Raw genomic sequence first — 23,435 nt, 5'->3', positions numbered from 1 at the left:
AATGGTCTTATTTTGGTTTCCATTTTAAAAATTTTTGCATTATATCATAAATGTTCATACAATTATAGGAAAATACTAAAGAATATATTTGTTGATAAAATACTTTTCCTTCATCCCATTTTGCATGTGAATATACCCTGAATGTTGCAGTGTTTACAATGTAATGAAATATCGATATTAGGGCTATAAAGTTGATATACATGAAACTCATGGATACTTACCTATAAAGTAATTGGTTACAGTACGCATCCGTTTCGTTGTTATGACAATCCAAACAACGATTAAATTGCCACCAGTCGCCACAATAACCATAACACCATAAAGAATACTCCAAAGGACTTGGCGCCACCATGGCAGTATAAATGAAATATCACTACAAAGAGAATACACAAATGAAACACACAAAAAAAAGAGACAAACCATGAATGAATAAGACTGGTGAAATTGTTTTAGAAATGAAAAAAAAAAAAAACAAATATATTGCTTAATAAAATATTTTTTCAACTAACGTTGCTATTCATTTAATTTTAAATAATATGGTTGGTATATTGAATTTTTAAAAATTAGGTAGGGTCTGTTTATTATTTTCTGTAATTTAAAGTAAACATTTATGGAATGTATGATACACCTAGAAAAGTTACTATGGTTAGGAGTTACAGGATTTACAATTTACTCAATAAAATATCGTAAAGTTTTATGAGATTCATACTTCTCACGATGTCAATTAATTGTCATTCCCATTTGGCTTGGCCCTTGCCTTTCATTAAAATCTTCCGTAAACACAAAAAAAAAAAATAATGACGATTTCATTAATTGGTAATTCATATCTGCTTTATGGTTATGATGGTCATTCATTTAGGGATTTCATTTGAAGCCTATTTCGTGATATCTAACCACAATAACCACTGAAGCGTTAAACAATAGAGTGATGAAGAGCAGATGCCGGACACATTTTTATCATTAATTTCATCACATTCCCCAACCAAAAGAGATAAAAAGTTATAAGCAAATTAATGAAACTTTTTTTGTTCGTTTCGTTTTTTTTGTTTGCTCATGGCTCATCCTTAAGGTCATTAGAAAAAATATTTACGCAAATATCAACATCATCAGTGACTGCTGGTATTTGGTAAAATATAATAAACTGCTTTTTTGTGGTTATTATGGGTGACCTTAATTGGTTATTATCGAGTAGAAAAATGTTGAAATATCGATGGCTTAATTTTAGAGGATGTTAAATCAACATAAATACTGTTGTATCCTTAATCTGTATTAGAACTATACCTTTCGAATAATGTAAAATATTTTGTAAGAAATCTAATTCCGGTTTATTCATTTGAAATTTCAAATAAAATGGGTATTAGTCAATTTAATCTGCTCTATCAAAAACTACAAAAACGACTTAGCATACTATGACTTGAAGGTAAACAATATTAATTTTTCGGGATGGCTGAGTTTTATAATTTTATTTCCCACTAAAATTTAAATTCATATGAGTCATATGAGAATTTAATTTGAATTGGTTTTAAATCTGTATTAACATACAACAAGTATATACGGCCGTAAGTTCGGCCAGGCCGAAGCTTATGTACCCTCCACCATGGATTGCGTAGAAACTTCTACTGAAGACTTTCATTCACAATCGAATTACTTGGGTCGCGGTAACACTTGCCGATGGCAAGGTATCTTATAACTTCCTAACACCGTAATATATACCACATAGTCCATACGTGGTATATATTAAACTAAAAAGGCCGATTAAATACGTATATAATTACGTTTAAAGTTTCTATAGAAATAAAATTTTGACAAAATAAAATTTTGACAACATTTTCTATAGAAATAAAATTTGGAAAAAAAATTCTATAGAAATAAAATTGTGACAAAATTTTCTATAGAAATAAAATTTTGACAAAATTTTCTATAGAAATAACATTTTGACAATGTTTTCTATGAAAATAAAATTTTGGTAGATTATTTTTGGCTCGAGTGACAACCATGATTATGAACCGATATGGACCAATGTTTGTGTGATTGGGGATCGGCTATATATAATTATGGACCGATATGGACCAATTCTTGCATGGTTGTTAGAGACCATATACTAACACCACGTACCAAATTTCAACCGGATCGGATGAATTTTGCTCCTCTAAGAGGCTCCGGAGGTCAAATCTGGGGATCGGCTTATATGGGGGCTATATATAATTATGCACCGATATGGACCAATTTTGGCATGGTTGTTAGAGACAATATACTAACACAACGTACCAAATTTCAATCGGATCGGATGACTTTTGCTCCTCTAAGAGGCTCCGGAGTTCAAATCTGGGGATCGGTTTATATGGGGGCTATATATAATTATGGGCCGATGTGGACCAATTTTTGCATGGTCATTAAAGAACATATACCAACATCATGTACCAAATTTCAGCCGGATCGGATGAAATTTGCTTCTCTTAGAGGCTCCGCAAGCCAAATCGGGGGATCGGTTTATATGGGGGCTATATATAATTATGGACCGATATGGACCAATTTTTGCATGGTTGTTAGAGACCATATACTTACACCTTGTACCAAATTTCAGCCGGATCGGATGAAATTTGGTTCTCTTAGAGGCTCCGCAAGCCAAATCGGGGGATCGGTTTATATGGGGGCTATATATAATTATGGACCGATGTGGACCAATTTTTGCATGGTTGTTAGACACCATGTACCAAATTTCAGCCGGATCGGATGAAATTTGCTTCTCTTAGAGCAATCGCAAGCCATATTTGGGGGTCCGTTTATATGGGGGCTATACGTAAAAGTGGACCGATATGGACCAATTTTTGCACGGTTGTTAGAGACCATATACTAACACCATGTACCAAATTTCAGCCGGATCGGATGAAATTTGCTTCTCTTAGAGCAATCGCAAGCCAAAATTGGGGGTCCGTTTATATGGGGACTATACGTAAAAGTGGACCGATATGGCCCATTTGCAATACCGTCCACCCTACATCAATAACAACTACTTGTGCCAAGTTTCAAGTCGATAGCTTGTTTCGTTCGGAAGTTAGCGTGATTTCAACAGACGGACGGACATGCTCAGATCGACTCAGAATTTCACCACGACCCAGAATATATATACTTTATGGGGTCTTAGAGCAATATTTCGATGTGTTACAAACGGAATGACAAAGTTAATATACCCCCATCCTATGGTGGAGGGTATAAAAATAGAGTAAAGAAGAGCTAAAGTTGAATGGAATCGATTAAATTATGCTAGAAACCAGGACGGCACGGCCAATTGACCCGTTCGCTTCCACGCAACCACAACTTTTTACGGCTGCTTCGTCGCAATCTGAACTCTATAGAATCCTTGGCAGATTTTAGGTCGGAAATTTGGTGGAATCAGAAAGAAAACAAAAAACCATTCTATCCTTTGTGGATTATTTGATCTCCAGACTCCGACTCAGTGGCCCGAAGATCTCAGTGGTGGAACTGTGGATCTCAGTGGTGCAATAATGGGACCGAAAGTCTCAGTTGTACAGAAGCTGTAGGCTGGAAGGTTCTAGTGATGGAAATGTAGACCCGAAGGTCTCAGTGGTAGAACTGTAGACGCGAAGGTCTTAGTGGTAGAACTCTAAGGCCGAAGATCTTAGTGGTGGAACTATAGGTCCTATGGTCTTAGCGGTGAAACTATAGGCCCACAGATCTTGGTGTAGAAACCGTAGGCCCGCAGATTCCATTGGATGAACTGTGGACTCGAAGGTCTCAGTGGTGGACCTGTAGATGCGAAGGTATTAGTGGTAGAACTGAAAATCCGAAGGTCTCAGTGGCAGAACTCTAGGCCCGCAGATCTTAGTGGTGGAACTATAGGCCCAAAGGTATTAGTGTAGCAACTGTAGGCCTAAAAATCTCAGTGGAGGAGCTGTATATCCGAAGATCTTAGTGGTGGAACTGTAGACGCGAAGGTGTTAGTGGTACAACTGAAAATCCGAAGATCTCAATGATAGAACTCTAGGCCCGAAGATCTTAGTGGTGGAACTATAGGCACAAAGAGCTTAGTGTAGAAACTGCAGGCTAGATCTTAGTGGTAGAACTGTAGATCCAAAGATGTCAGTGGTGGAACTGTAGACCCGAAGGTCTAAGTGTAGGAGCTTTAGGTCCGAAGGTCTCATTGGGGGAACCGTGAACCGGGGGTCTCAGTGGGGGAACTATATGCCCAAAGGTCTTAGTGTAGCAACAGTGGGCCCGAAAATCTCAGTGGAGGAGCTGTATATCCGAACATCTCAGTGGTGGAACTGTAGGTCATATGGACTTAGCGATCAAACTATAGGCCCAAAGATCTTAATGGAGGAACTGTAGGCCCACAGGTCTTAGTATAGGAGCTGTAGAGAACTATAGGTCAGAAGGTCCCAATAGAGGGAGAGTATAGCCGAATATCTCAGTTGTGGAACTGTAAACCCGAAGGTCTCAGTGGTGAAACGGTAGATCCGAGGATCTCAGAAATGGAACTTTTGCCCCGACGATCTCACTGGGGGGACTGTATACCCGCAGGTCGCAGTGGTGGAACTGTATATCCGAAGATCTCAATGGTGGAATTGTAGACCCGAAGGTCTCAGTGAGGGAACTGAAGGCCTGAAGATCTCAGTGATGGAACCGGAGGCCGGAAGGCCTGAAGAAGTGAGTGATGGATTTGTAGATCCGATGGTCTACAAACTGTAGGTCTGAAGGTCCTCGTGTAGGAACTCCGGAATCCGAAGACCTCATTGGTGTATATCTGAAGATATCATTGGTGGAACTGTAGGCCCGAAGGTCTCACTGGTGGAACTGAAGATCCGAAGGTCTCACTGGTGGAACTGTAGTCCGAAAGGTCATAGTGGAGGAACTGGAGGTCTGAAGATCTTAGTGGGGAACAGTAGGCCGGCAGATATTAGCGGTGAAACTATAGGCCCAAAGATCTTAGTGTAGAAACTGTAGACCTGAAGATCTCAGTTGGGAATATGTAGGTCCGAAGGTCTCAGTGTAACTGTAGGTCTCATTGGAGGGACTGTAGACCCAAAGGTCTTAGTGTATGAATTGTAGGCCCGAAATTGTGTTGATGAGCGGGATCTCCGAAGATCTCATTCGTGCAACTGTAGATGCGAAGGTCTTAGTGGTAGAACGGAAAATTCTGTGGGCCCGAAAATCTCAGTGGAGGAGCTGTATATCTCAGTGGTGGAACTGTAGGTCCTATGGGCTTAGCGATGAAACTATAGGCCCAAAGATCTTAATGTACGAACTGTAGACCCGAAAGTTTCAGTGGTGGAATTGTGGGCCTACAAGTCGTAGTGTAGGAGCTAAAGGCCCGAAGGTCTCATTGGGGGAGCTATAGGTCAGAAGGTCCCAGTAGAGGAAGAGTATATCCGCATATCTCAGTGGTGGACTGTAAACCCGAAAGTCTCAGTGATGAAACGGTAGATTCTAGGATCTCAGTATTGGAACTTTTGCCCCGACGATCTGGCAGGGGGAACTGTATACCCGAAGGTCGCAGTGGTGCAACTGTATATCCGACGATCTCAATGGCGGAATTGTGGACCCGAAGGTCTCAGTGAGGGAACTGAAGGCCTGAAGATCTCAGTGATGGAACTGAAGGCCGGAAGGTCTGAAGAAGTGAGTGATGGATTTGTAGATCCGAAGGTCTTAGGTGGGAGAACTGTAGGTCTGAAGTTCCCCGTATAGGAACTGTATATACGATTACCTCATTGGTGTATATCTGAAGATCTCATTGCTGGAACTGTAGTCCCGAAGGTCTCACTGGTGGAACTGAAGATCCGAAGGTCTCACTGGTGGAACTGTAGTCCCAAAGGTCATAGTGGAGGAACTGTAGGTCTGAAGATCTTAGTGGGGAACAGTAGGCCGGCAGATAGAAACTGTAGGCCCGAAGATTTCAGTGGTGGGGCTGTAGACCCGAAGATTTCAGTGGAGGGGCTGTAGACCCGAAGGTCTCAGTGGTGGAACTGTAGGTCCGAAGATCTCAGTGGTAGAACTCGAGGCCCGAAGATCTTAGTGGTGGAACTATAGGCCCTATAGTCTTAGCGTTGAAACTATAGGCCCCAAGATCTTAACGTAGAAACTGTAGGCCCGAAGATTTCAGTGGTGGGGCTGTAGACCCGAAGGTCTCAGTGGTGGAACTGTAGGTCCGAAAATATCATTGGGGGAACCGTAGACCCGAGGGTCTCAGTAGGAAAACTGTAGACCCAAAGCTCCTAAGACGAAGGTCTTAGTGGAGGAACTGTAGGCCTGAAGATATCAGTTGGGGAAATGTAGGTCCGAAGGTCTCTTAGTGGAGGAACTGTAGGCCTGAAGGTCTCTTAGTGGAGGAACTGTAGCCCTGAAGATCTCAGTAGACCCAAAGCTCCTCAGACGAAGGTCTTAGTTGAGGAAATTTAGGCCTGAAGATCTCAGTTGGGGAAATGTAGGTCCGAAGATCTCACGGGTGGAATTGTAGATGCGAAGGTCTGAACTGTAGACCCGAAAGTCTCAGTGGTGGAACTGTAGGTCCGAAGGTCTCATTGGGGGAACCGTGAACCCGGGGTCTCAATGGGGGAACTATATGCCCAAAGGTCTTAGTGTAGCAACAGTGGGCCCGAAAATCTCAGTGGAGCTGTATATCCGAAGATCTCAGTGGTGGAATTGTAGGTCCTATGGACTTAGCGATCAAACTATAGACCCAAAGATCTTAATGTAGGAACTGTATGCCCGAAGGTTTTAGTGGTGGAACTGTAGGCCCACAGGTCTTAGTGTAGGAGCTGTAGAGAACTATAGGTCAGAAGGTCCCAATAGAGGGAGAGTATATCCGAATATCTCAGTTGTGGAACTGTAAACCCGAAGGTCTCAGTGGTGAAACAGTAGATCCGAGGATCTCAGAAATGGAACTTTTGCCCCGACGATCTCACTGGGGGGACTGTATACCCGAAGGTCGCAGTGGTGGAACTGTATATACGACGATCTCAACGGTGGAATTGTAGACCCGAAGGTCTCAGCAAGGGAACTGAAGTCCTGAAGATCACAGTGATGGAACTGAAGGCCGAAAGCCTGAAGAAGTGAGTGATGGATTTGTAGATCCGAAGGTCTACAAACTGTAGGTCAGAAGATCTTCGTGTAGGAACTGTATATCCGAAGACCTCATTGGTGTATATTTGAAGATATTATTGGTGGAACTGTAGGCCCGAAGGTCTCACTGGTAGAACTAAAGGTCTGAAGGTCTCACTGGTGATACTGTAGTCCAAAAGGTCATAGTGGAGGAACTGTAGGTCTGAAGATCTTAGTGGGGAACAGTAGGCCGGCAGATATTAGCGGTGAAACTATAGGCCCAAAGATCTTAGTGTAGAAACTGTAGACCTGAAGATCTCAGTTGGGAATATGTAGGTCCGAAGGTCTCAGTGTAACTGTAGGTCTCATTGGAGGGACTGTAGACCCAAAGGTCTTAGTGTATGAATTGTAGGCCCGAAATTGTGTTGATGAGCGGGATCTCCGAAGATCTCATTCGTGCAACTGTAGATGCGAAGGTCTTAGTGGTAGAACGGAAAATTCTGTGGGCCCGAAAATCTCAGTGGAGGAGCTGTATATCTCAGTGGTGGAACTGTAGGTCCTATGGGCTTAGCGATGAAACTATAGGCCCAAAGATCTTAATGTACGAACTGTAGACCCGAAAGTTTCAGTGGTGGAATTGTGGGCCTACAAGTCGTAGTGTAGGAGCTAAAGGCCCGAAGGTCTCATTGGGGGAGCTATAGGTCAGAAGGTCCCAGTAGAGGAAGAGTATATCCGCATATCTCAGTGGTGGACTGTAAACCCGAAAGTCTCAGTGATGAAACGGTAGATTCTAGGATCTCAGTATTGGAACTTTTGCCCCGACGATCTGGCAGGGGGAACTGTATACCCGAAGGTCGCAGTGGTGCAACAGTATATCCGACGATCTCAATGGCGGAATTGTGGACCCGAAGGTCTCAGTGAGGGAACTGAAGGCCTGAAGATCTCAGTGATGGAACTGAAGGCCGGAAGGTCTGAAGAAGTGAGTGATGGATTTGTAGATCCGAAGGTCTCACTGGTGGAACTGTAGTTCCAAAGGTCATAGTGGAGGAACTGTAGGTCTGAAGATCTTAGTGGGGAACAGTAGGCCGGCAGATAGAAACTGTAGGCCCGAAGATTTCAGTGGTGGGGCTGTAGACCCGAAGATTTCAGTGGAGGGGCTGTAGACCCGAAGGTCTCAGTGGTGGAACTGTAGGTCCGAAGATCTCTGTGGTAGAACTCGAGGCCCGAAGATCTTAGTGGTGGAACTATAGGCCCTATAGTCTTAGCGTTGAAACTATAGGCCCCAAAATCTTAACGTAGAAACTGTAGGCCCGAAGATTTCAGTGGTGGGGCTGTAGACCCGAAGGTCTCAGTGGTGGAACTGTAGGTCCGAAAATATCATTGGGGGAACCGTAGACCCGAGGGTCTCAGTAGGAAAACTGTAGACCCAAAGCTCCTAAGACGAAGGTCTTAGTGGAGGAACTGTAGGCCTGAAGATATCAGTTGGGGAAATGTAGGTCCGAAGGTCTCTTAGTGGAGGAACTGTAGGCCTGAAGGTCTCTTAGTGGAGGAACTGTAGCCCTGAAGATCTCAGTAGACCCAAAGCTCCTCAGACGAAGGTCTTAGTTGAGGAAATTTAGGCCTGAAGATCTCAGTTGGGGAAATGTAGGTCCGAAGATCTCACGGGTGGAATTGTAGATGCGAAGGTCTGAGTGGTAGAACTGAAAATTCGAAGATCTCAGTGGAAATCTAGTCCCAAATATCTTAGTGGTGGAACTGTAAGTCCTAAGTTCTTAGAAAACTATAGGCCCAAAGATCTTAGTGTTGGAACTGTAGGCTCGAAGATCTTAGTGGTTGAACTGTAGATCCCAAGATCTCAGTGGTCGAACTGTAGACCCAAAGGTCTCACTGGGTGAACTATATAGCGAAGGAACTGTAGGCCTGAAGGTCGTAGTTTTGGATCTGTAGGCCCGAATGTTTCATTGGGGGAACCGTAGACCCGAGGGTCACAGTGGATGGGGGGGGGGACTGTAGACCCAAAGGACTTAGTGTTGGATCTGTAGACATAAAGGACTTAGTGGAGGAGCTGTATATGCGAAGATCTCGGTGGTGGAACTGTAGACGCGAAGGTCTTAGTGGAAGAACTTTAGGCCCGAAGATCTTACTGGTGGAACTGTAGGCCCAAAAGGTCTTAGTGTAGGAGCTGTAGGCCCGAAGGTCTCATTGGGGGAACTGTAGACGCGAAGGTCTCAGTAGAGGAAGAGTATATCGGAATATCTCAGTGGTGTATTTCCGAAGGTCTCAGTAGTGAAACAGTAGATGCCAGGATCTCAGTAATGGATCTTTTGCCCCGAAGATCTCACAGAGGGAACTGTATACCTGAAGGTCGAAGTGGTGGAACTGTATATCCGACGATCTCAATGATGGAACTGTAGACCCGAAGGTCCCGGGTAGGAACGGTATATCCGAAGATCTCATTGGTGTATTGTTATCTGAAGATGTCAGTCGTGGAACTGTATATCAGAAGATCTCAGTGGTGGAACAGTACACCCCAAGGTTGTTGTGGGCGAATTGTAAGCACGAAGGTCTTAGTGGAGGAACTGTAGGCCTGAAGATTTCAATGATAGATTTGTAGGCCCTATCTCTGGAGGAGGGGGGGGTCTATTGACCCGTGGGTCCCTGTGGTGGAACTGTATATCCAAATATCAATTTATTTCGCGCCTAGGAATAAATTTCTCAGACGTGGCCACATAATTAAAACCGAAGTACGAGAATCTCAATGGGAACAACCGTGGTTCAATGGCTAGCATGCCCGACTTACATACAAAGGGTCGTGGGTTCAATTCCAGTTTCGACCGAACACCAAATCGTTTTTCTACGGCGGTTTTTCCCTCACTCAGTAATGCTGGTAACATTTCTGAGTGTATCAAATTCAAAAGTGGTTTCATCGTAATGTGAAGCGCCGTTCGAACTCGGCTATAAGAAGGGGGTCCCTTATCATTGAGCTTAACAAAGGATCGGTCAGCACTGATAAGAAAGAACAATGGACATAATAGTCTAAGCGAAATTCTTTCTTATCAGTGCTGACCGATCCTATGTTAAGCTCAATGATAAGGGAACTCCTTCTTAGCGAAATTAATCTTTTAAGTTGTTGTAAACAACACAAAAAGCGCTCGTAAAACAACGTAAACGAAAACAGTATTTTATCAAAACACGAAATTCCTGTTTTTCCATTTTTTCACAATAACAAAAGTTGCTTCACAAAAGACGCTCTATCTCACAAACTATTTGACTTAAAGACGTCAAATTTTGACACGAATCATTTGAAGGTTTATACTATATAAAAATAATATACATTTAATACTTGCGACGCCATCTATGTGTCAGACCGGGGACTTATCAGCCAACCTGTTATGTCAAAACGTTCTGAGTTCGTATAACCTGAAAAATGTTGAGATTTACGTAAATCTATTTTTTTCTCCTTAATCTATTTTTAGCATACGAGTACAAATTCCTCGATAAAATGTCAATAACTTGTCTTGAATTTGGGCAAACATTATTATACCCTGTAGCATAGTAACGGTGAAGGCTATAGAAAATAAATGGGTGGAAAATATTTTGAAATGCTAACCTGAATTTGTTAACTTAATTTATGGCGCTTACAAAAAGTATTTCAATACGTACGGAAACTCTTGTGATTAAAAGTCAATGAGAAATATCTAAATTTTTTGTTCGCTTTTGTAATAAGATTAAACTGTCAGCTCTTAAGCTACTTAATTGAAAATTGTTGCTGTATATGGAGTGTTTAATTATCATATGAAGTGCGGATAATGTGGATTTATTTACATTTAAATGCACATATCTACTTATCCTGGAATGTCTACTGAAAGGGAGAACTGTTGATGGTCTGACTTTTGCTGAAGTTATTACGTATGTTCATTTACGATGTTGTTGTCCATTGTTAGTCATTGCAATTAATGAAAGGTAACATAATGAACAATAAACTATACGGTCTTAAATAAGTGCATTATGCTCAACACTTATTATTATCCACGGAAGAGGATACTCGTATAATTGAGAACAAGTAAAAAATGTATGTCTTGCGTTTAATTTGTTATACGTTGGGCATTTAAATGCATTACAATATATATTTTTAACAATTATGAGTTGGCATTACTGTAGCCATTCGTGTCAAAAATAGCCTTCCGAAATTTGAAAAAAACTACCACAATTCTACCAAAAATATAAATACAAAATTTTCCCAAATATTATTTCTATAGAAAATTTTTGTAAAATTTTATTTATATAGAAAAATATTCCTAAATTTTGTTTTGATTTCTTTAGGAAAATTTTTTGCTAAATTTTATTTCTATAAAAAATATTTGCGAATATTTATTTCTATAGTCAATTTTTACAAAAATTTATTTCTATAGTAAAATTTTTCAAGATTTTAATTCAATGGAAAATGTTTGCAAACTTTTATTTCTAAACGTTGCCCATTTTTTTTCTATTGAAGTAAAATTTAGCATATTTGGCTAATGTGTTGTAGATATTATTTCTATAGAAAATTTTTGCAAAATTTTATTTCTATAGAAAATTGAGGAATATCTTAGTTGACGAGGAATGTTTTGCAAAATTTACCAAAACATCAATAATTATATCAATCTAACAAACAGTAAAAAATCTAGAATTTTTGGTAGAACTCTACCAACCGACAATTTTATCAAAATTTTATTTCTATAGAAAACTTTATCAACATTTTATTTCTATAGAAAATTTTATCAAAATATTATTTCTATAGAAAATTTTCCCAAAATTTTATTTCTATAGAAAATTTTATGAAAAAATTATTTCTTTAGAAAATTTTCCCAAAATTTTATTTCTATAGAAAATTTTATCAAAAGTTTGTTTCAAAATTTTATTTCTGTTGAAAATTCTGTCAAAATTTTATTTATATAGAAAATTTTGTTAAAATGTTATTTCTATAGAAAATTGTCAAAATTTTATTTCCAAAGAAATTTTTATCAAAATTTTATTTCCAAAGAAAATTTTATCAAGATTTTATTTCTATTGAAAATTTTGTCAAAATTTTATTTCTATAGAAAAATTTGTCAACATTTTATTTTTTCAACATTAAATTTTCCCAAAACTTTATTTCAATAGAAAATTTTGTCAAAATTTTATTCCAATAGAATATTTTGTCAAAATTTTATTTCTATAGAAAATTTTATTTCTATAGAAAATTTTGTCAAAATTTTATTTCTATAGAAAATTTTGTCAAAATTTTATTTCTATAGAAAATTTTGTCAAAATTTTATTTCTATAGAAAATTTTGTCAAAATTTTATTTCTAAAGAAAATTTTGTCGAAATTTTATTTCTATAGAAAATTTTGTCAAAATTTTATTTCTAAAGAAAATTTTATCAAATTTTTATTTCTATAGAAAATTTTCCCAAATTTTATTTCTATAGAAATTTTTCCCAAAGTTTTATTTCTATAGAAAATTTTATCAAAAGTTTATTTCAAAATTTTATTTCTATAGAAAATTTTGTCAAAATTTATTTCTATAGAAAATTTTGTCAAAATTTTTTTCTATAGAAAATTTTGTCAAAATTTTATTTCCATAGAAAATTTTGTCAAAATTGTATTGCTGTAGAAAATTTTCCCAAAATTTTATTTCTATAGAAAATTTTATCAAAAGTTTTTCAAAATTTTATTTCTATAGAAAATTCTGTCAAAATTTTATTTATATAGAAAATTTTGTTAAAATGTTATTTCTATAGGAAACTGCCAAAATTTTATTTCCAAAGAATATATTATCAAGATTTTATTTCTATTTAAAATTTTGTCAAAATTTTATTTCTATAGAAAAATTTGTCAACATTTTATTTCTATAGAAAATTTTCCGAAAACTTTATTTCCATAGAAAATTTTATGAAAAGTTTATTTCTATAGAAAATTTTCCCAAAATTTTATTTCTATAGAAAATTTTATTTCTTTAGAAAATTTTATTTCAATAGAAAATTTTGTCAAAATTTTATTTCAATAGAATATTTTGTCAAAATTTTATTTCTATAGAAAATTTTATCAACATTTTATTTCTATAGAAAATTTTGTCAAAATTTTATTTCTATAGAAAATTTTGTCAAAATTTTATTTCTAAAGAAAATTTTGTCAAATTTTTATTTCTTTAGACAATTTTATCAAAATTTTATTTCCATAGAAAATTTTGTAAAAATTTTATTTCAATAGAAAATTTTGTCAAAATTCTATTTCTATAGAAACTTTTGTCAACATTTTATTTCTATAGAAAACTTTATCAAAATACTATTTCGATAGAAATTTTTTCCAAAATTTTATATCTATAGAAAATTTTATTTTTAAATTGTCAAAATTGTATTTCTATAGACAATTTTGTCAAAATTTTATTTCTAAAGAAAATTTTGTCAAAATTTATTTCTATAGAAAATTTTGTCAAAATTTTATTTCTTTGGAAAATTTTGTCAAAATTTTATTTCTAAAGAAAATTTTGTCAAAATTGTATTTCTAAAGAAAATTTTGTCAAAATGTTATTTCTATGGAAATTTTCTCAAAATTTTATATATATAGATCAGTTGTTTAAATTTTACTCGTTTTGAACTTTTTGTTCGAATTTTATTTCTATAAAAAATTTTGTCAAAATTTTATTTCTATAAAAAATTTTGTCAAAATTTTATTTTATAGAAAATTTTGTCAAAAGTTTATTTCAATAGAAAATTTTGTCAAAATTTTATTTCTGTAGAAAATTTTGTCAACATTTTATTTCTATAGAAAATTTTGTCAACATTTTATTTCTATAGAAAACTTTATCAAAATACTATTTCGATAGAAAGTTTTTCCAAAATTTTATTTCCATAGAAAATTTCGTCAAAAGTTTTTTTCTATAGAAAATTTTGTCAAAATTGTATTTCTATAGAAAATTTTGTCAAAATGTTATTTCTATAGAAATTTTCTCAAAATTGTATATGTATAGATCAGTTGTTTAAATTTTACTCGTTTTGAACTTTTTGTTCTAATTTTATTTCTATAAAAAATTTTGTCAAAAAGAAAAGAAAATTTTATCAAAATTTTATTTCATTCGTTTTGTTTCTTATTGTTGGTTTCTCTTCAATCATTATTGTTGTTTTTGATCTCAGCTTAAAACCATGCATTGACTAAACTACAAGTGTAGCTTTACCAACAGAGGAAAAGCATGCTTGTCAAATTTATTTGGGCAAAGCCCTATAGACTGCAAGATGGTTGGATGTAATACAGTTGTTTCGAATTTACCACATTCCTAGTCAGCAAATTTGTTTAGGCAGTAGCCGACTATCAACCCTGTTTTCGGAAGGTTCAAGTGTAGTTCACTTTGGATTGAGTGAATTACCCGAATTTATTCTGATAATTGGTTGCTAATTTTGCTGCAAGTAGAGGATGCTGTTGAGGAATGTGGTAATTCCTAAATTTTATTTCTATAGAAAATTTTCTCAAAATTTTATTTCTATAGAAAATTTTCTCAAATTTTGCCAAAATTCTACCAATTTACCAAACAGTAAAAAATCGACCATTTTTGGTAAAATTGTATCAACAGTGGCAATCGTGTTCTATATTGATAAGTTGCAATATTGATTTCCAATATGCAATTGCAAATTTTACAATTGTTTTCATGATGAAGAAAATTCTCTTTCTATAAAAATTTCCATTTCATCAGAGATTTGTAAAATTCCTTCGATGAAAATAATTAATGCCTTGGTACATTCGCTCTTACATCTCGACATACATATATTTCACTATGGCATCTACAACCATTCACTCGTCGTAATACGCGTAATATTGAAAGCGTCATGAATATGCAATGCAAACGAGGATACAGAAAAATGTGCCTTGGTAAAATGCCATCTATGCTGTAAGGGATTAACCATTTTCTCTGACTAACCTCGTACTCAGAGTAGAACTTATGCAAACTTTGTTAGCATCATTACATTCCGTTGTTAGCACTTAACAATCACGAACATTTAATTAAAAAATACCTCTCGTTTTACATCTAGAGCTTCGCTGCATGTGAGAGTATGCAAAACAATTTTCTTAAATCCTTCCGAAAACTATTTCTTTAATTGACATTTAATGACAGCTCAAAAAGTGAATACCACCAAAAGAAAAGCCTGAAGCAATTAGGTGCGGGAGTGCGATTATTAATGCAAAAGTGTGTTATAAAATTTACTACTTTTAAGGGGGGCGAAAATATGTGTAACTAAATGTTGGCAAAGCATTTGACAAAGTAAAATCTTAAATATTCGGGTCATATTTAATTTCAGTGGAGAAAATTTCAAATGAAGGCTATTGCAACACAAGGTCTGAGAAAAATGTTCGACCTTGAAATATTATAGACCCCAAATTTCAGTCCATGTAATTTGCACTATATAAATTATGAATTTCTCTAAAATAAAGAAAATTTAATTAAAGAAAATAAACAATATCTTCTATAAAAAATTTGTTCATTTAATTTAAGAAACAAATCTTTAAAACTGGTGTCCCTCCGGTATGTCTTTGGAGTAAGGCAAATTTTTTTAAGGAAAATATTAATTCTGGTCTTCGTAAAATATATTCTGATCGGACCAAGAATCAGCTCATGAATTTGCTATGTCTGTCCGTCCACCCATAATTCCATCAATGCTGGTGCACAAGATAGAGGTCACAATTCTGTGCTAATCCTCATGTACAAAGTTACACATTTTTAATAGCAAGGGTTGCCCCTATTGAATTTGGCAAAGGGGCGCTACGTCGCATACGTGATGTCAAAACTAGATCATCATACGTTCCATAGTGCCATAATCATTGTTACTCATACGACACAATGTACTAACTTCACCGCATACATATACATTTCAACCATTTTAAGATATTATAGCTTTGAACAGGACGAAAATTTCTCTACCAGAAATATTGATTCTGGTCTTCGTGAAATATATTCTGATCGAACCAAGAATCAGCTCATGAATTTGCTATGGCTGTCCTTCTACCCATAATTCCATCAATTTTTGTGTGTTAGATAGAGGTCACAATCCTGCGCTAATCCTCATGTACAAAGTTACACATTTTTAATAGCAAGGGTTGCCCCTATCGAATTTGGCAAAATTATTATGGTCCCAACAAAGGGGTGCTACGTCATATACGTGATGTCAAAACTAGAGAAGCAGTAATAAACATGATCATCATACGTTCCATGTTTGAGTTGTATGAAAACTTCTCTTCTAGAAATATTGATTTTGGGCTCCATAAATTATGTTCTGATCAGCCCATGAATGAGTTCTTGAGATGGACTTCCCATGGATATCCGTTCGTCCATAATTTCATTAATGCTGGAGGGCAAGATTGAGGTCACAATTTTGCACCAATTCTCAGGTACCAAATTACAAGTTTTTAATTGCATGGTTGGCCGCTAAATAATTTAGCAAAATTATTATGCCCCCAAACAAAACGGTTCTACGTCCTATACGTTATGACAAAACTAGAGAAACAGTAATAAATATGGTCATTATACGTTCCATAGTGCCATAATTAATGTTACTTATCCGACACAATGTACTAACTTCACCGCATACATATAATAAATTTCAACATTTTTAAGAGATAATAGCATTGAGTAGAAGGAAAATTTCTCTACCAGAAATATTAATTCTGGCCTTCGTAAAATATATTCTGATCGAACCAAGAATCATCACATGAATTTGCTATGGCTGTCCGTCCACCCATAATTCCATCAATGCTGGTGCGCAAGATAGAGGTAACAATTCTGCGCTAATCCTCATGTACCAAGTTACACATTTTTAATAGCAAGGGTGGCCCCTATTGAATTTGGCAAAATTATTATGGTCCCAAAAAAGGGGATGTCAAAACTAAATCATCATACGTTCCATAGTACCATAATTAATGTTACTTATACGACACAATGTACTAACTTAACCGCACACATACCATAAATTTCAACGATTTTTAAGATATAATAGCTTTGAGTAGGACGAAAATTTCTCTACCAGAAATATTGATTCTGGTCTTCGTAAAATATATTCTGACTGAACCAAGAATCAGCTCACGAATTTGCTATGGCTGTCCTTCCACCCATAATTCCATCGATACTGATGCACAAGATAGAGGTCACAATTATGTAGCAATTCTCATGTACCAAGTTACAAATTTGTAACTGCAAGGTTGGTCGCTATTGAATTTATCAAAATTATTATGCTCCTAAACAAAACGGTGCTACGTCATTGGCAAAATTATTATGGTCCCAACAATGGATTGCTACGTCGTATACGTGATGGCACAACTAAAGAAGAAGTAATAAACATAATCATCATACGTTCCACAGTGCAATAATTAATGTTACTTATACGACACAATGTACAAAATTCACCGCATACATACCATAAATTTCAACCATCGTAAGATATTATAGCTTTGAATAGGACGAAAATTTCTCTACCAGAAATATTGATTCTGGTCCTCGTAAAATATATTCTGATCGAACCAAGAATCAGCTTGCGGATTTGTTATGACTGTACGTCTGCCCATAATTCCCCATCAATTTTGACGGGCAATATAGATGTCACAATTATGTAGCAATGGGAAATTGGTGCAAATTGCCACTGTCGGACCTATCACAGAACTGATACCTGTGCTCCAGTTAGTTGCAATTTTTAAATAGTCGTAATTTATTCATTTCCGTACTCGCTTGATGATAATGGGTCTTTTATGATTTCTCTAAGGCATTCGATCTAGTTGATCATGGAATTTTGTTGGAAAAGCTGTCATTTTATGGAATTAGGGGAAGAGAGTTAGCATTTTTTAGAAGTTACTTGAGGGATAGAGTACAATATGAGCATATAAATAACGGTAGAAGTTCAATGGGTATTATTAAACATGGCGTTCCCCAGGGCAGTGTTCTGGGGCCTCTACTGTTTAAGATTTATATTTATATTGATGATTTAAACAACCTTAATTTGAGATGAAGAATATATATGTATGCTGATGATCTGTGCATTTTTTACCCGTCTAAGATAGATAGTGTACTTTTAGATAATATTCAACATGATGCTAAGATTGTTTCGGAATTTGCGAAATTAAACAAACTCAAACTGAATTTAAATAAGACGCAGTTGATGCGGTTTAGACCACATCAGTCACAAAGTAGTGACAATATTATTATGTGGGAAGGAAATGAGATCAGAGAAGTTAAGGTAGTTAAATACTTGGGTGTTTATCTCCAAAATAATTTGTCATGGAGCAAACATATACAAGAATTAAGAAGTAAAATTTCTCCTATTCTTGGAATACTTTACAAACTTAAAAATAAACTCACTGAGAGCACAAAGATGAAGGTTTACGAATGTCTCATTCAAAGTAAAATCAATTATTTGTCCTTAATTTATGGTCACAAACGGAACGCTGATCTAAAATCAATACAAATAATTCAGAATAAAGCACTAAAAATAATTTTTAATCTTCCAAGAACATATTCGACATTGTCCTTGTATAAAGATGTAGCCAAAACTATTTTACCTATATATGGATTATTCAAAATGCAGATTTTAACGTACGTTTATAAAGTTTTGCACAATATAGGATTTCATACCATAAGATTTCGCCAGCGTAATCATGGTATAAATACAAGAAATCATATGAATTTGTACGTTGTCAGGTGTCGCTTGGAAATGTCAAAGCAGAGAATCGAATTTATGGGAAGCATGGAATATAATGATTTGCCATTGTATGTTAAAGATGCACAATCAATATCAATATTTAAACAAAGATTAAAGCGTCATCTAATTGACAATATTGAAATGCTTATAATATGATGATGGGAATAAGCAGAATTTGAATTTATGCTAAATATAATAGAACAAGATTTAAAATTATTATTATCAGTTTTATTATTTATTTTCTTTTTTTTTTCTTTTAAGGAAATATGTTGTAATTGAATTTTGACTTCATTAACAGTTTAAATGTTGCCAGATTGCCTCAATAATGCCATTATGGCGCTGAGGCTATAAATATTTTTATAAATGTATATATATAATTAATTTGTAAAAATGAATTAATAATAATATAATAAAAAAAATGTTATACAAAAAAAAAAGATCTATTAAGATTTTAATATCAAGCATTTTCACATTTACCCCCATTTTCATAAAGCTCCGTTAGTGCTCCGTTAACTAACCAACTTTTAAACCGTATTATGAACGAAGCTGTCATCTTGCATATATATTCCATATGCTACTTAGGAACTTAACTGACGAAAATTTTTCAGTTAAAGTTAACTGGAGAGAAGATATTTGCAATTTACTTTCTGTTAACTGGCAGTTAAAGTCTAACGGAGCTACATGAAAATGGCCGTTAGTGAAATAAAATTACCAGAATAACCTATTGTTCGACATATTTCAAAAGTTTTTTTTCATTTCGGGTTCGATTGGGATGCCCAAATTGAAAGAGATTTCTAAGAGTTTGTCCGAGACTGATTCCTGAGGACCTGTCTATGGAGTGTTCCTGCCAAAATGTCCCAGGACGTGTCCTTTGGGTTGAGTCCAAGACGAGTCCTAAAATGTAAATTTACCCCATCAATGACAAAGTGACCGGTCCTTTCCATACGTTTTGATCAGAACTGGGATTGGTCCATACACACCAGGGACTAGTCCTATATCGGCAGATCCATTTCCCGTAGGGAAGTTATACAATTTTAATTGCAAGATTGACCGTTATTGAATTTAGCTAAATTATTATACACCCCATCAATGGAACGCTATGTCGTATACGTTATGGCAAAATAAGAGAAGCAGTAATAAACATGATCATCATACGTTCCATAGTACCATAAATAATGTTACTTATGCGATACAACGTCCCAAATTAGCAAAATATTTTTAAAATAACCGCTAACATTTAGTCTATTTCTGTCTATTAGAAATATTGATTGTGGGCTTCATAAAATATATTCTAATCGAACCAAGAACCAGCTAACTACACGGACTTGCTGTGTCTGTACCTCCGCCTATAATTCCCTCAGTTTTGGTGTGCAATATAGAGGTCTCAGTTCTTAACCAATCATCATGTACCAAATTACATTTTTATACCATCCACCATGAAATAGTTATGGAGGTATAATAAGTTTATCATTTCGGTTGTAACATATTGCAAATATCAATTTCCCACTATATTGATTCTAAGGCGATACCACCATGTCCGTGTTGTTATTGTTGTAACAGTTTTTAATGTAGTTTCATCCATTTTGTTCTATGCTTGTGTAGTTCAGCTGGTAGCCAGATCAAGGAACTCTGCGACAAGGATGGGGTGTGTCCAGAGTGATCTGGTAGTGACACGGTTAGGCTTAGCTGGGCAAGCAAAAAGGTGAGGAGTGTCATGTGGCCCTTGATTACAGATGGTACGCACGTCAGCTACGCTGCTGTCAATCATTGATAAGTATGAATTGAGGCGGCTGCACTTGCCTAATCTTAGTTGGGCCAAAACTACCCTGGTTTGCCGTGGGAGGTCTCTTTCCTCCGGTGCTATGGGCGGCGGTCAGACTCCGAGAACAGGATTAACCTTGTAGCTTCTCACCGCTTCAGCTACAGTATCCTCATGAATCCTGTTCAGACCTGTCTGGTATGCTGCCTGGTCTAGAGGCTCTCTTTTGTAATGCTGGATCTCGGGCTCTAGAAGGTGAAGATAAACCCTTACATTCCTGGGTGAAGGTTGTCTATCCACAAGATGGTGATTCGGATGACAACTTCGATGGCAATCCAAGAGGTACTGCTTTGACAACATGTAATTGTGTCGATGATCTTGGTCTCCGCATAAAGGTGATCCAGGGGTGTACTGCGGAGACATCCTGTTGCGGTTCTAAGGTCAGCGTTCTGACAGGTCTGTATGTTATTCCACTGCGTATCGCTCGTTTGAAGTGTCCACACTGGCGCTGCATAGTTTACCACTGACCGGCCAATTGCCTTATATATAGTTAACAAGGTTTCTTTGTCCGCACCCCAAGCAAGCGACTTGAGGACCTTGTTTCTACCGCGGAGCTTATTACAAAATGCAATGGCATGGGCGACGACTTAAAAAGGCTATCGAATGTGACCCCGAGAATCTTGGGGTAATTTGTTGTCGGAATTGTTTCGCCATCGACTCTGACATTCAACTGCCTGCGTACTTCCGCCGTCCATGTAGTGAATAGTGTGGCTGAGGATTTGGTGGGAGATATCCTCAAATTTCTTGCAGTGACATAACTGGTAAGATCAGCGAGGTAGACATTCAATCGATCGCAAATGTCATCAACAATGGGCCCGGAAGCCATGATTGTGCAATCGTCTGCATATCACACAATCTCGACACCGTCAGGAGGGGGTGGAATCGAGGACAGGTAGAGGTTAAACAGTGCCGCAGATATCACTCCGCCCTGGGGAACTCCCTGTTTAACTCTACGGGGTTTTGACTTCTTGTCCCTGAATGGTTGTTGCATAGTTGACCGTATCGAAATGGCCTTACATGCCATCTCGACCATGTCCTTCTGTCTGTTTGCTGTAACCACGCTACGCTATAGCCTTTACGCAGTTCAATATCAGTCCAGGTATCGAAATTGCCCCCATATAAACCGATTTGCGATTTAACTTCGTGGCATCATACGGGCTGCTATTTTTTCCGATGTCCCGGAAATTCGAAATCTACAGGTATTTTATGTCCACAAATAGATGTTCCGAATATCGATATGCCGTGTTATGGTCCATGTTTTGGTATAGCCCCCATATAAACCAATTTTCCGATGTGCCTAGAGATATTTAAGGTCTACAAATAGATGTTACGGATATGGTGGTATCGGTCCATGTTTTGGTATAGCCCCAACATTAGAATTCTTGAGCTTCGAGATACCGCAAATTTCACCTAATTTACTTGAAATTCCGTGTTTGCTTGATGTACAGTGTTATGGTCCATTCTTTTGGTATAGTTCCCATATAAGCCGATTTCCCGATTTGACTTCTTTGGCTTTTACAAACTCCAATTTTAATTCTATTTGCCTGAAACTTGAAATCTAGAAGTCTTTTAGCTCCATTAATTGGGCTTCTATATAATATTCAAATATTTTAGGTCTCCGATCGGTCCATATCGAATGCCTTTCGGACTCGGCTATAAAAAGGAGGTCCCTTGTCATTGAGCTTAATATGGAATCGGACAGCACTCATCCATCAAATTCCCGTGGAGTTCGATACATTTGCATTTCAAAATAACAAATCGAAACAATTTTTTTCGTAACAAAACATCCAGTTATTCAGGACTTCAATATAATCTTAATTTGAATTTTTCATTGAGGAGAATAATAAGACTTTTATGTACAATACCCATTAAAAAGGCTAAATATCAACTTTATAACTTTAGATTAAACTAAACAAGTATATACGGCCGTAAGTTCGGCCAGGCCGAATCTTATGTACCATCCACCATGGATTGCGTAGAAACTTCTACGAAAGACTGTCATCCACAAATTTCAACTCACATGGTTGTTAAATATCATATGCTACCAACAGTTACCAAATTTCAACCAGATCGGATTAATTTTGCTTCTCCAAAAGGCACCGGAGGTCAAATCTGGGGATCGGTTTATATGGGAGCTATATATTATTATGGACTGATAGGAACCAATTCCTGCATGGCTGTTGGATACCCTATACTAACATCATGTACCAAATTTCAACCGAATGGGAAGAATTTTGCTCTTCCAAGGTGCTCCGGAGGTCAAATCTGGGGATCGGTTTATATGGGGCCTATATATAATTATGGACCGATATCGACCAATTTTTGCATGGGTGTTTGAGACCATATATTAACATCACGTACCAAATTTCAACTGAATCAGATGAATTTTGGTCTTCTAAGAGGCTCCGGAGGTCAAATCTGGTGATCGGTTTATATGGGGGCTATATATAATTATCGACCGATATGGACCAATTTTTGCATGGTTGTTAGAGACCATATACTAAACCCATGTACCAAATTTCAGCCGGATCGGATGAAAATTGTTTCTCTTAGAGCCAAATCGGGGGATCGGTTTATATGGGGGCTATATATAATTATGAACCGATGTGGACCAATTTTTGCATGGTTATTAGAGACCATATACTAACACCATGTGCCAAATTTCAGCCGGATCGGATGAAATTTGCTTCTCTTAGAGGCTCCGCAAGCCAAATCGGGGGATCGGTTTATATGGGGCTATATATAATTATGGACCGATGTGGACTAATTTTTGCATGGTTGTTAGAGACCATATACTAACATCATGTACCAAATTTCAGCCGGATCGGATGAAATTTGCTTCTCTTAGAGGCCTCACAAACC

The 23,435-nt window shown here is 36.8% G+C and overlaps 1 protein-coding gene across 1 annotated transcript in view; it reads right to left on the bottom strand.

Moving 5' to 3' along the window:
- The window catches only part of TkR99D (Tachykinin-like receptor at 99D), a 279,312-nt gene that overhangs the window by 130,176 nt on the left and 125,701 nt on the right, over positions 1-23,435 (bottom strand). Inside the window, exon 3 of the mRNA XM_075291122.1 lies at positions 222-373. Coding sequence (XP_075147237.1) covers positions 222-373 — 152 coding nt within the window. The remainder of the gene's footprint in view (positions 1-221; positions 374-23,435) is intronic.

This window comes from Haematobia irritans, chromosome 1, assembly GCF_050003625.1.
Source record: "Haematobia irritans isolate KBUSLIRL chromosome 1, ASM5000362v1, whole genome shotgun sequence".
NCBI classification, from domain to species: Eukaryota; Metazoa; Arthropoda; class Insecta; order Diptera; family Muscidae; genus Haematobia; species Haematobia irritans.
This window is presented reverse-complemented; position numbering and strand designations above follow the sequence as displayed.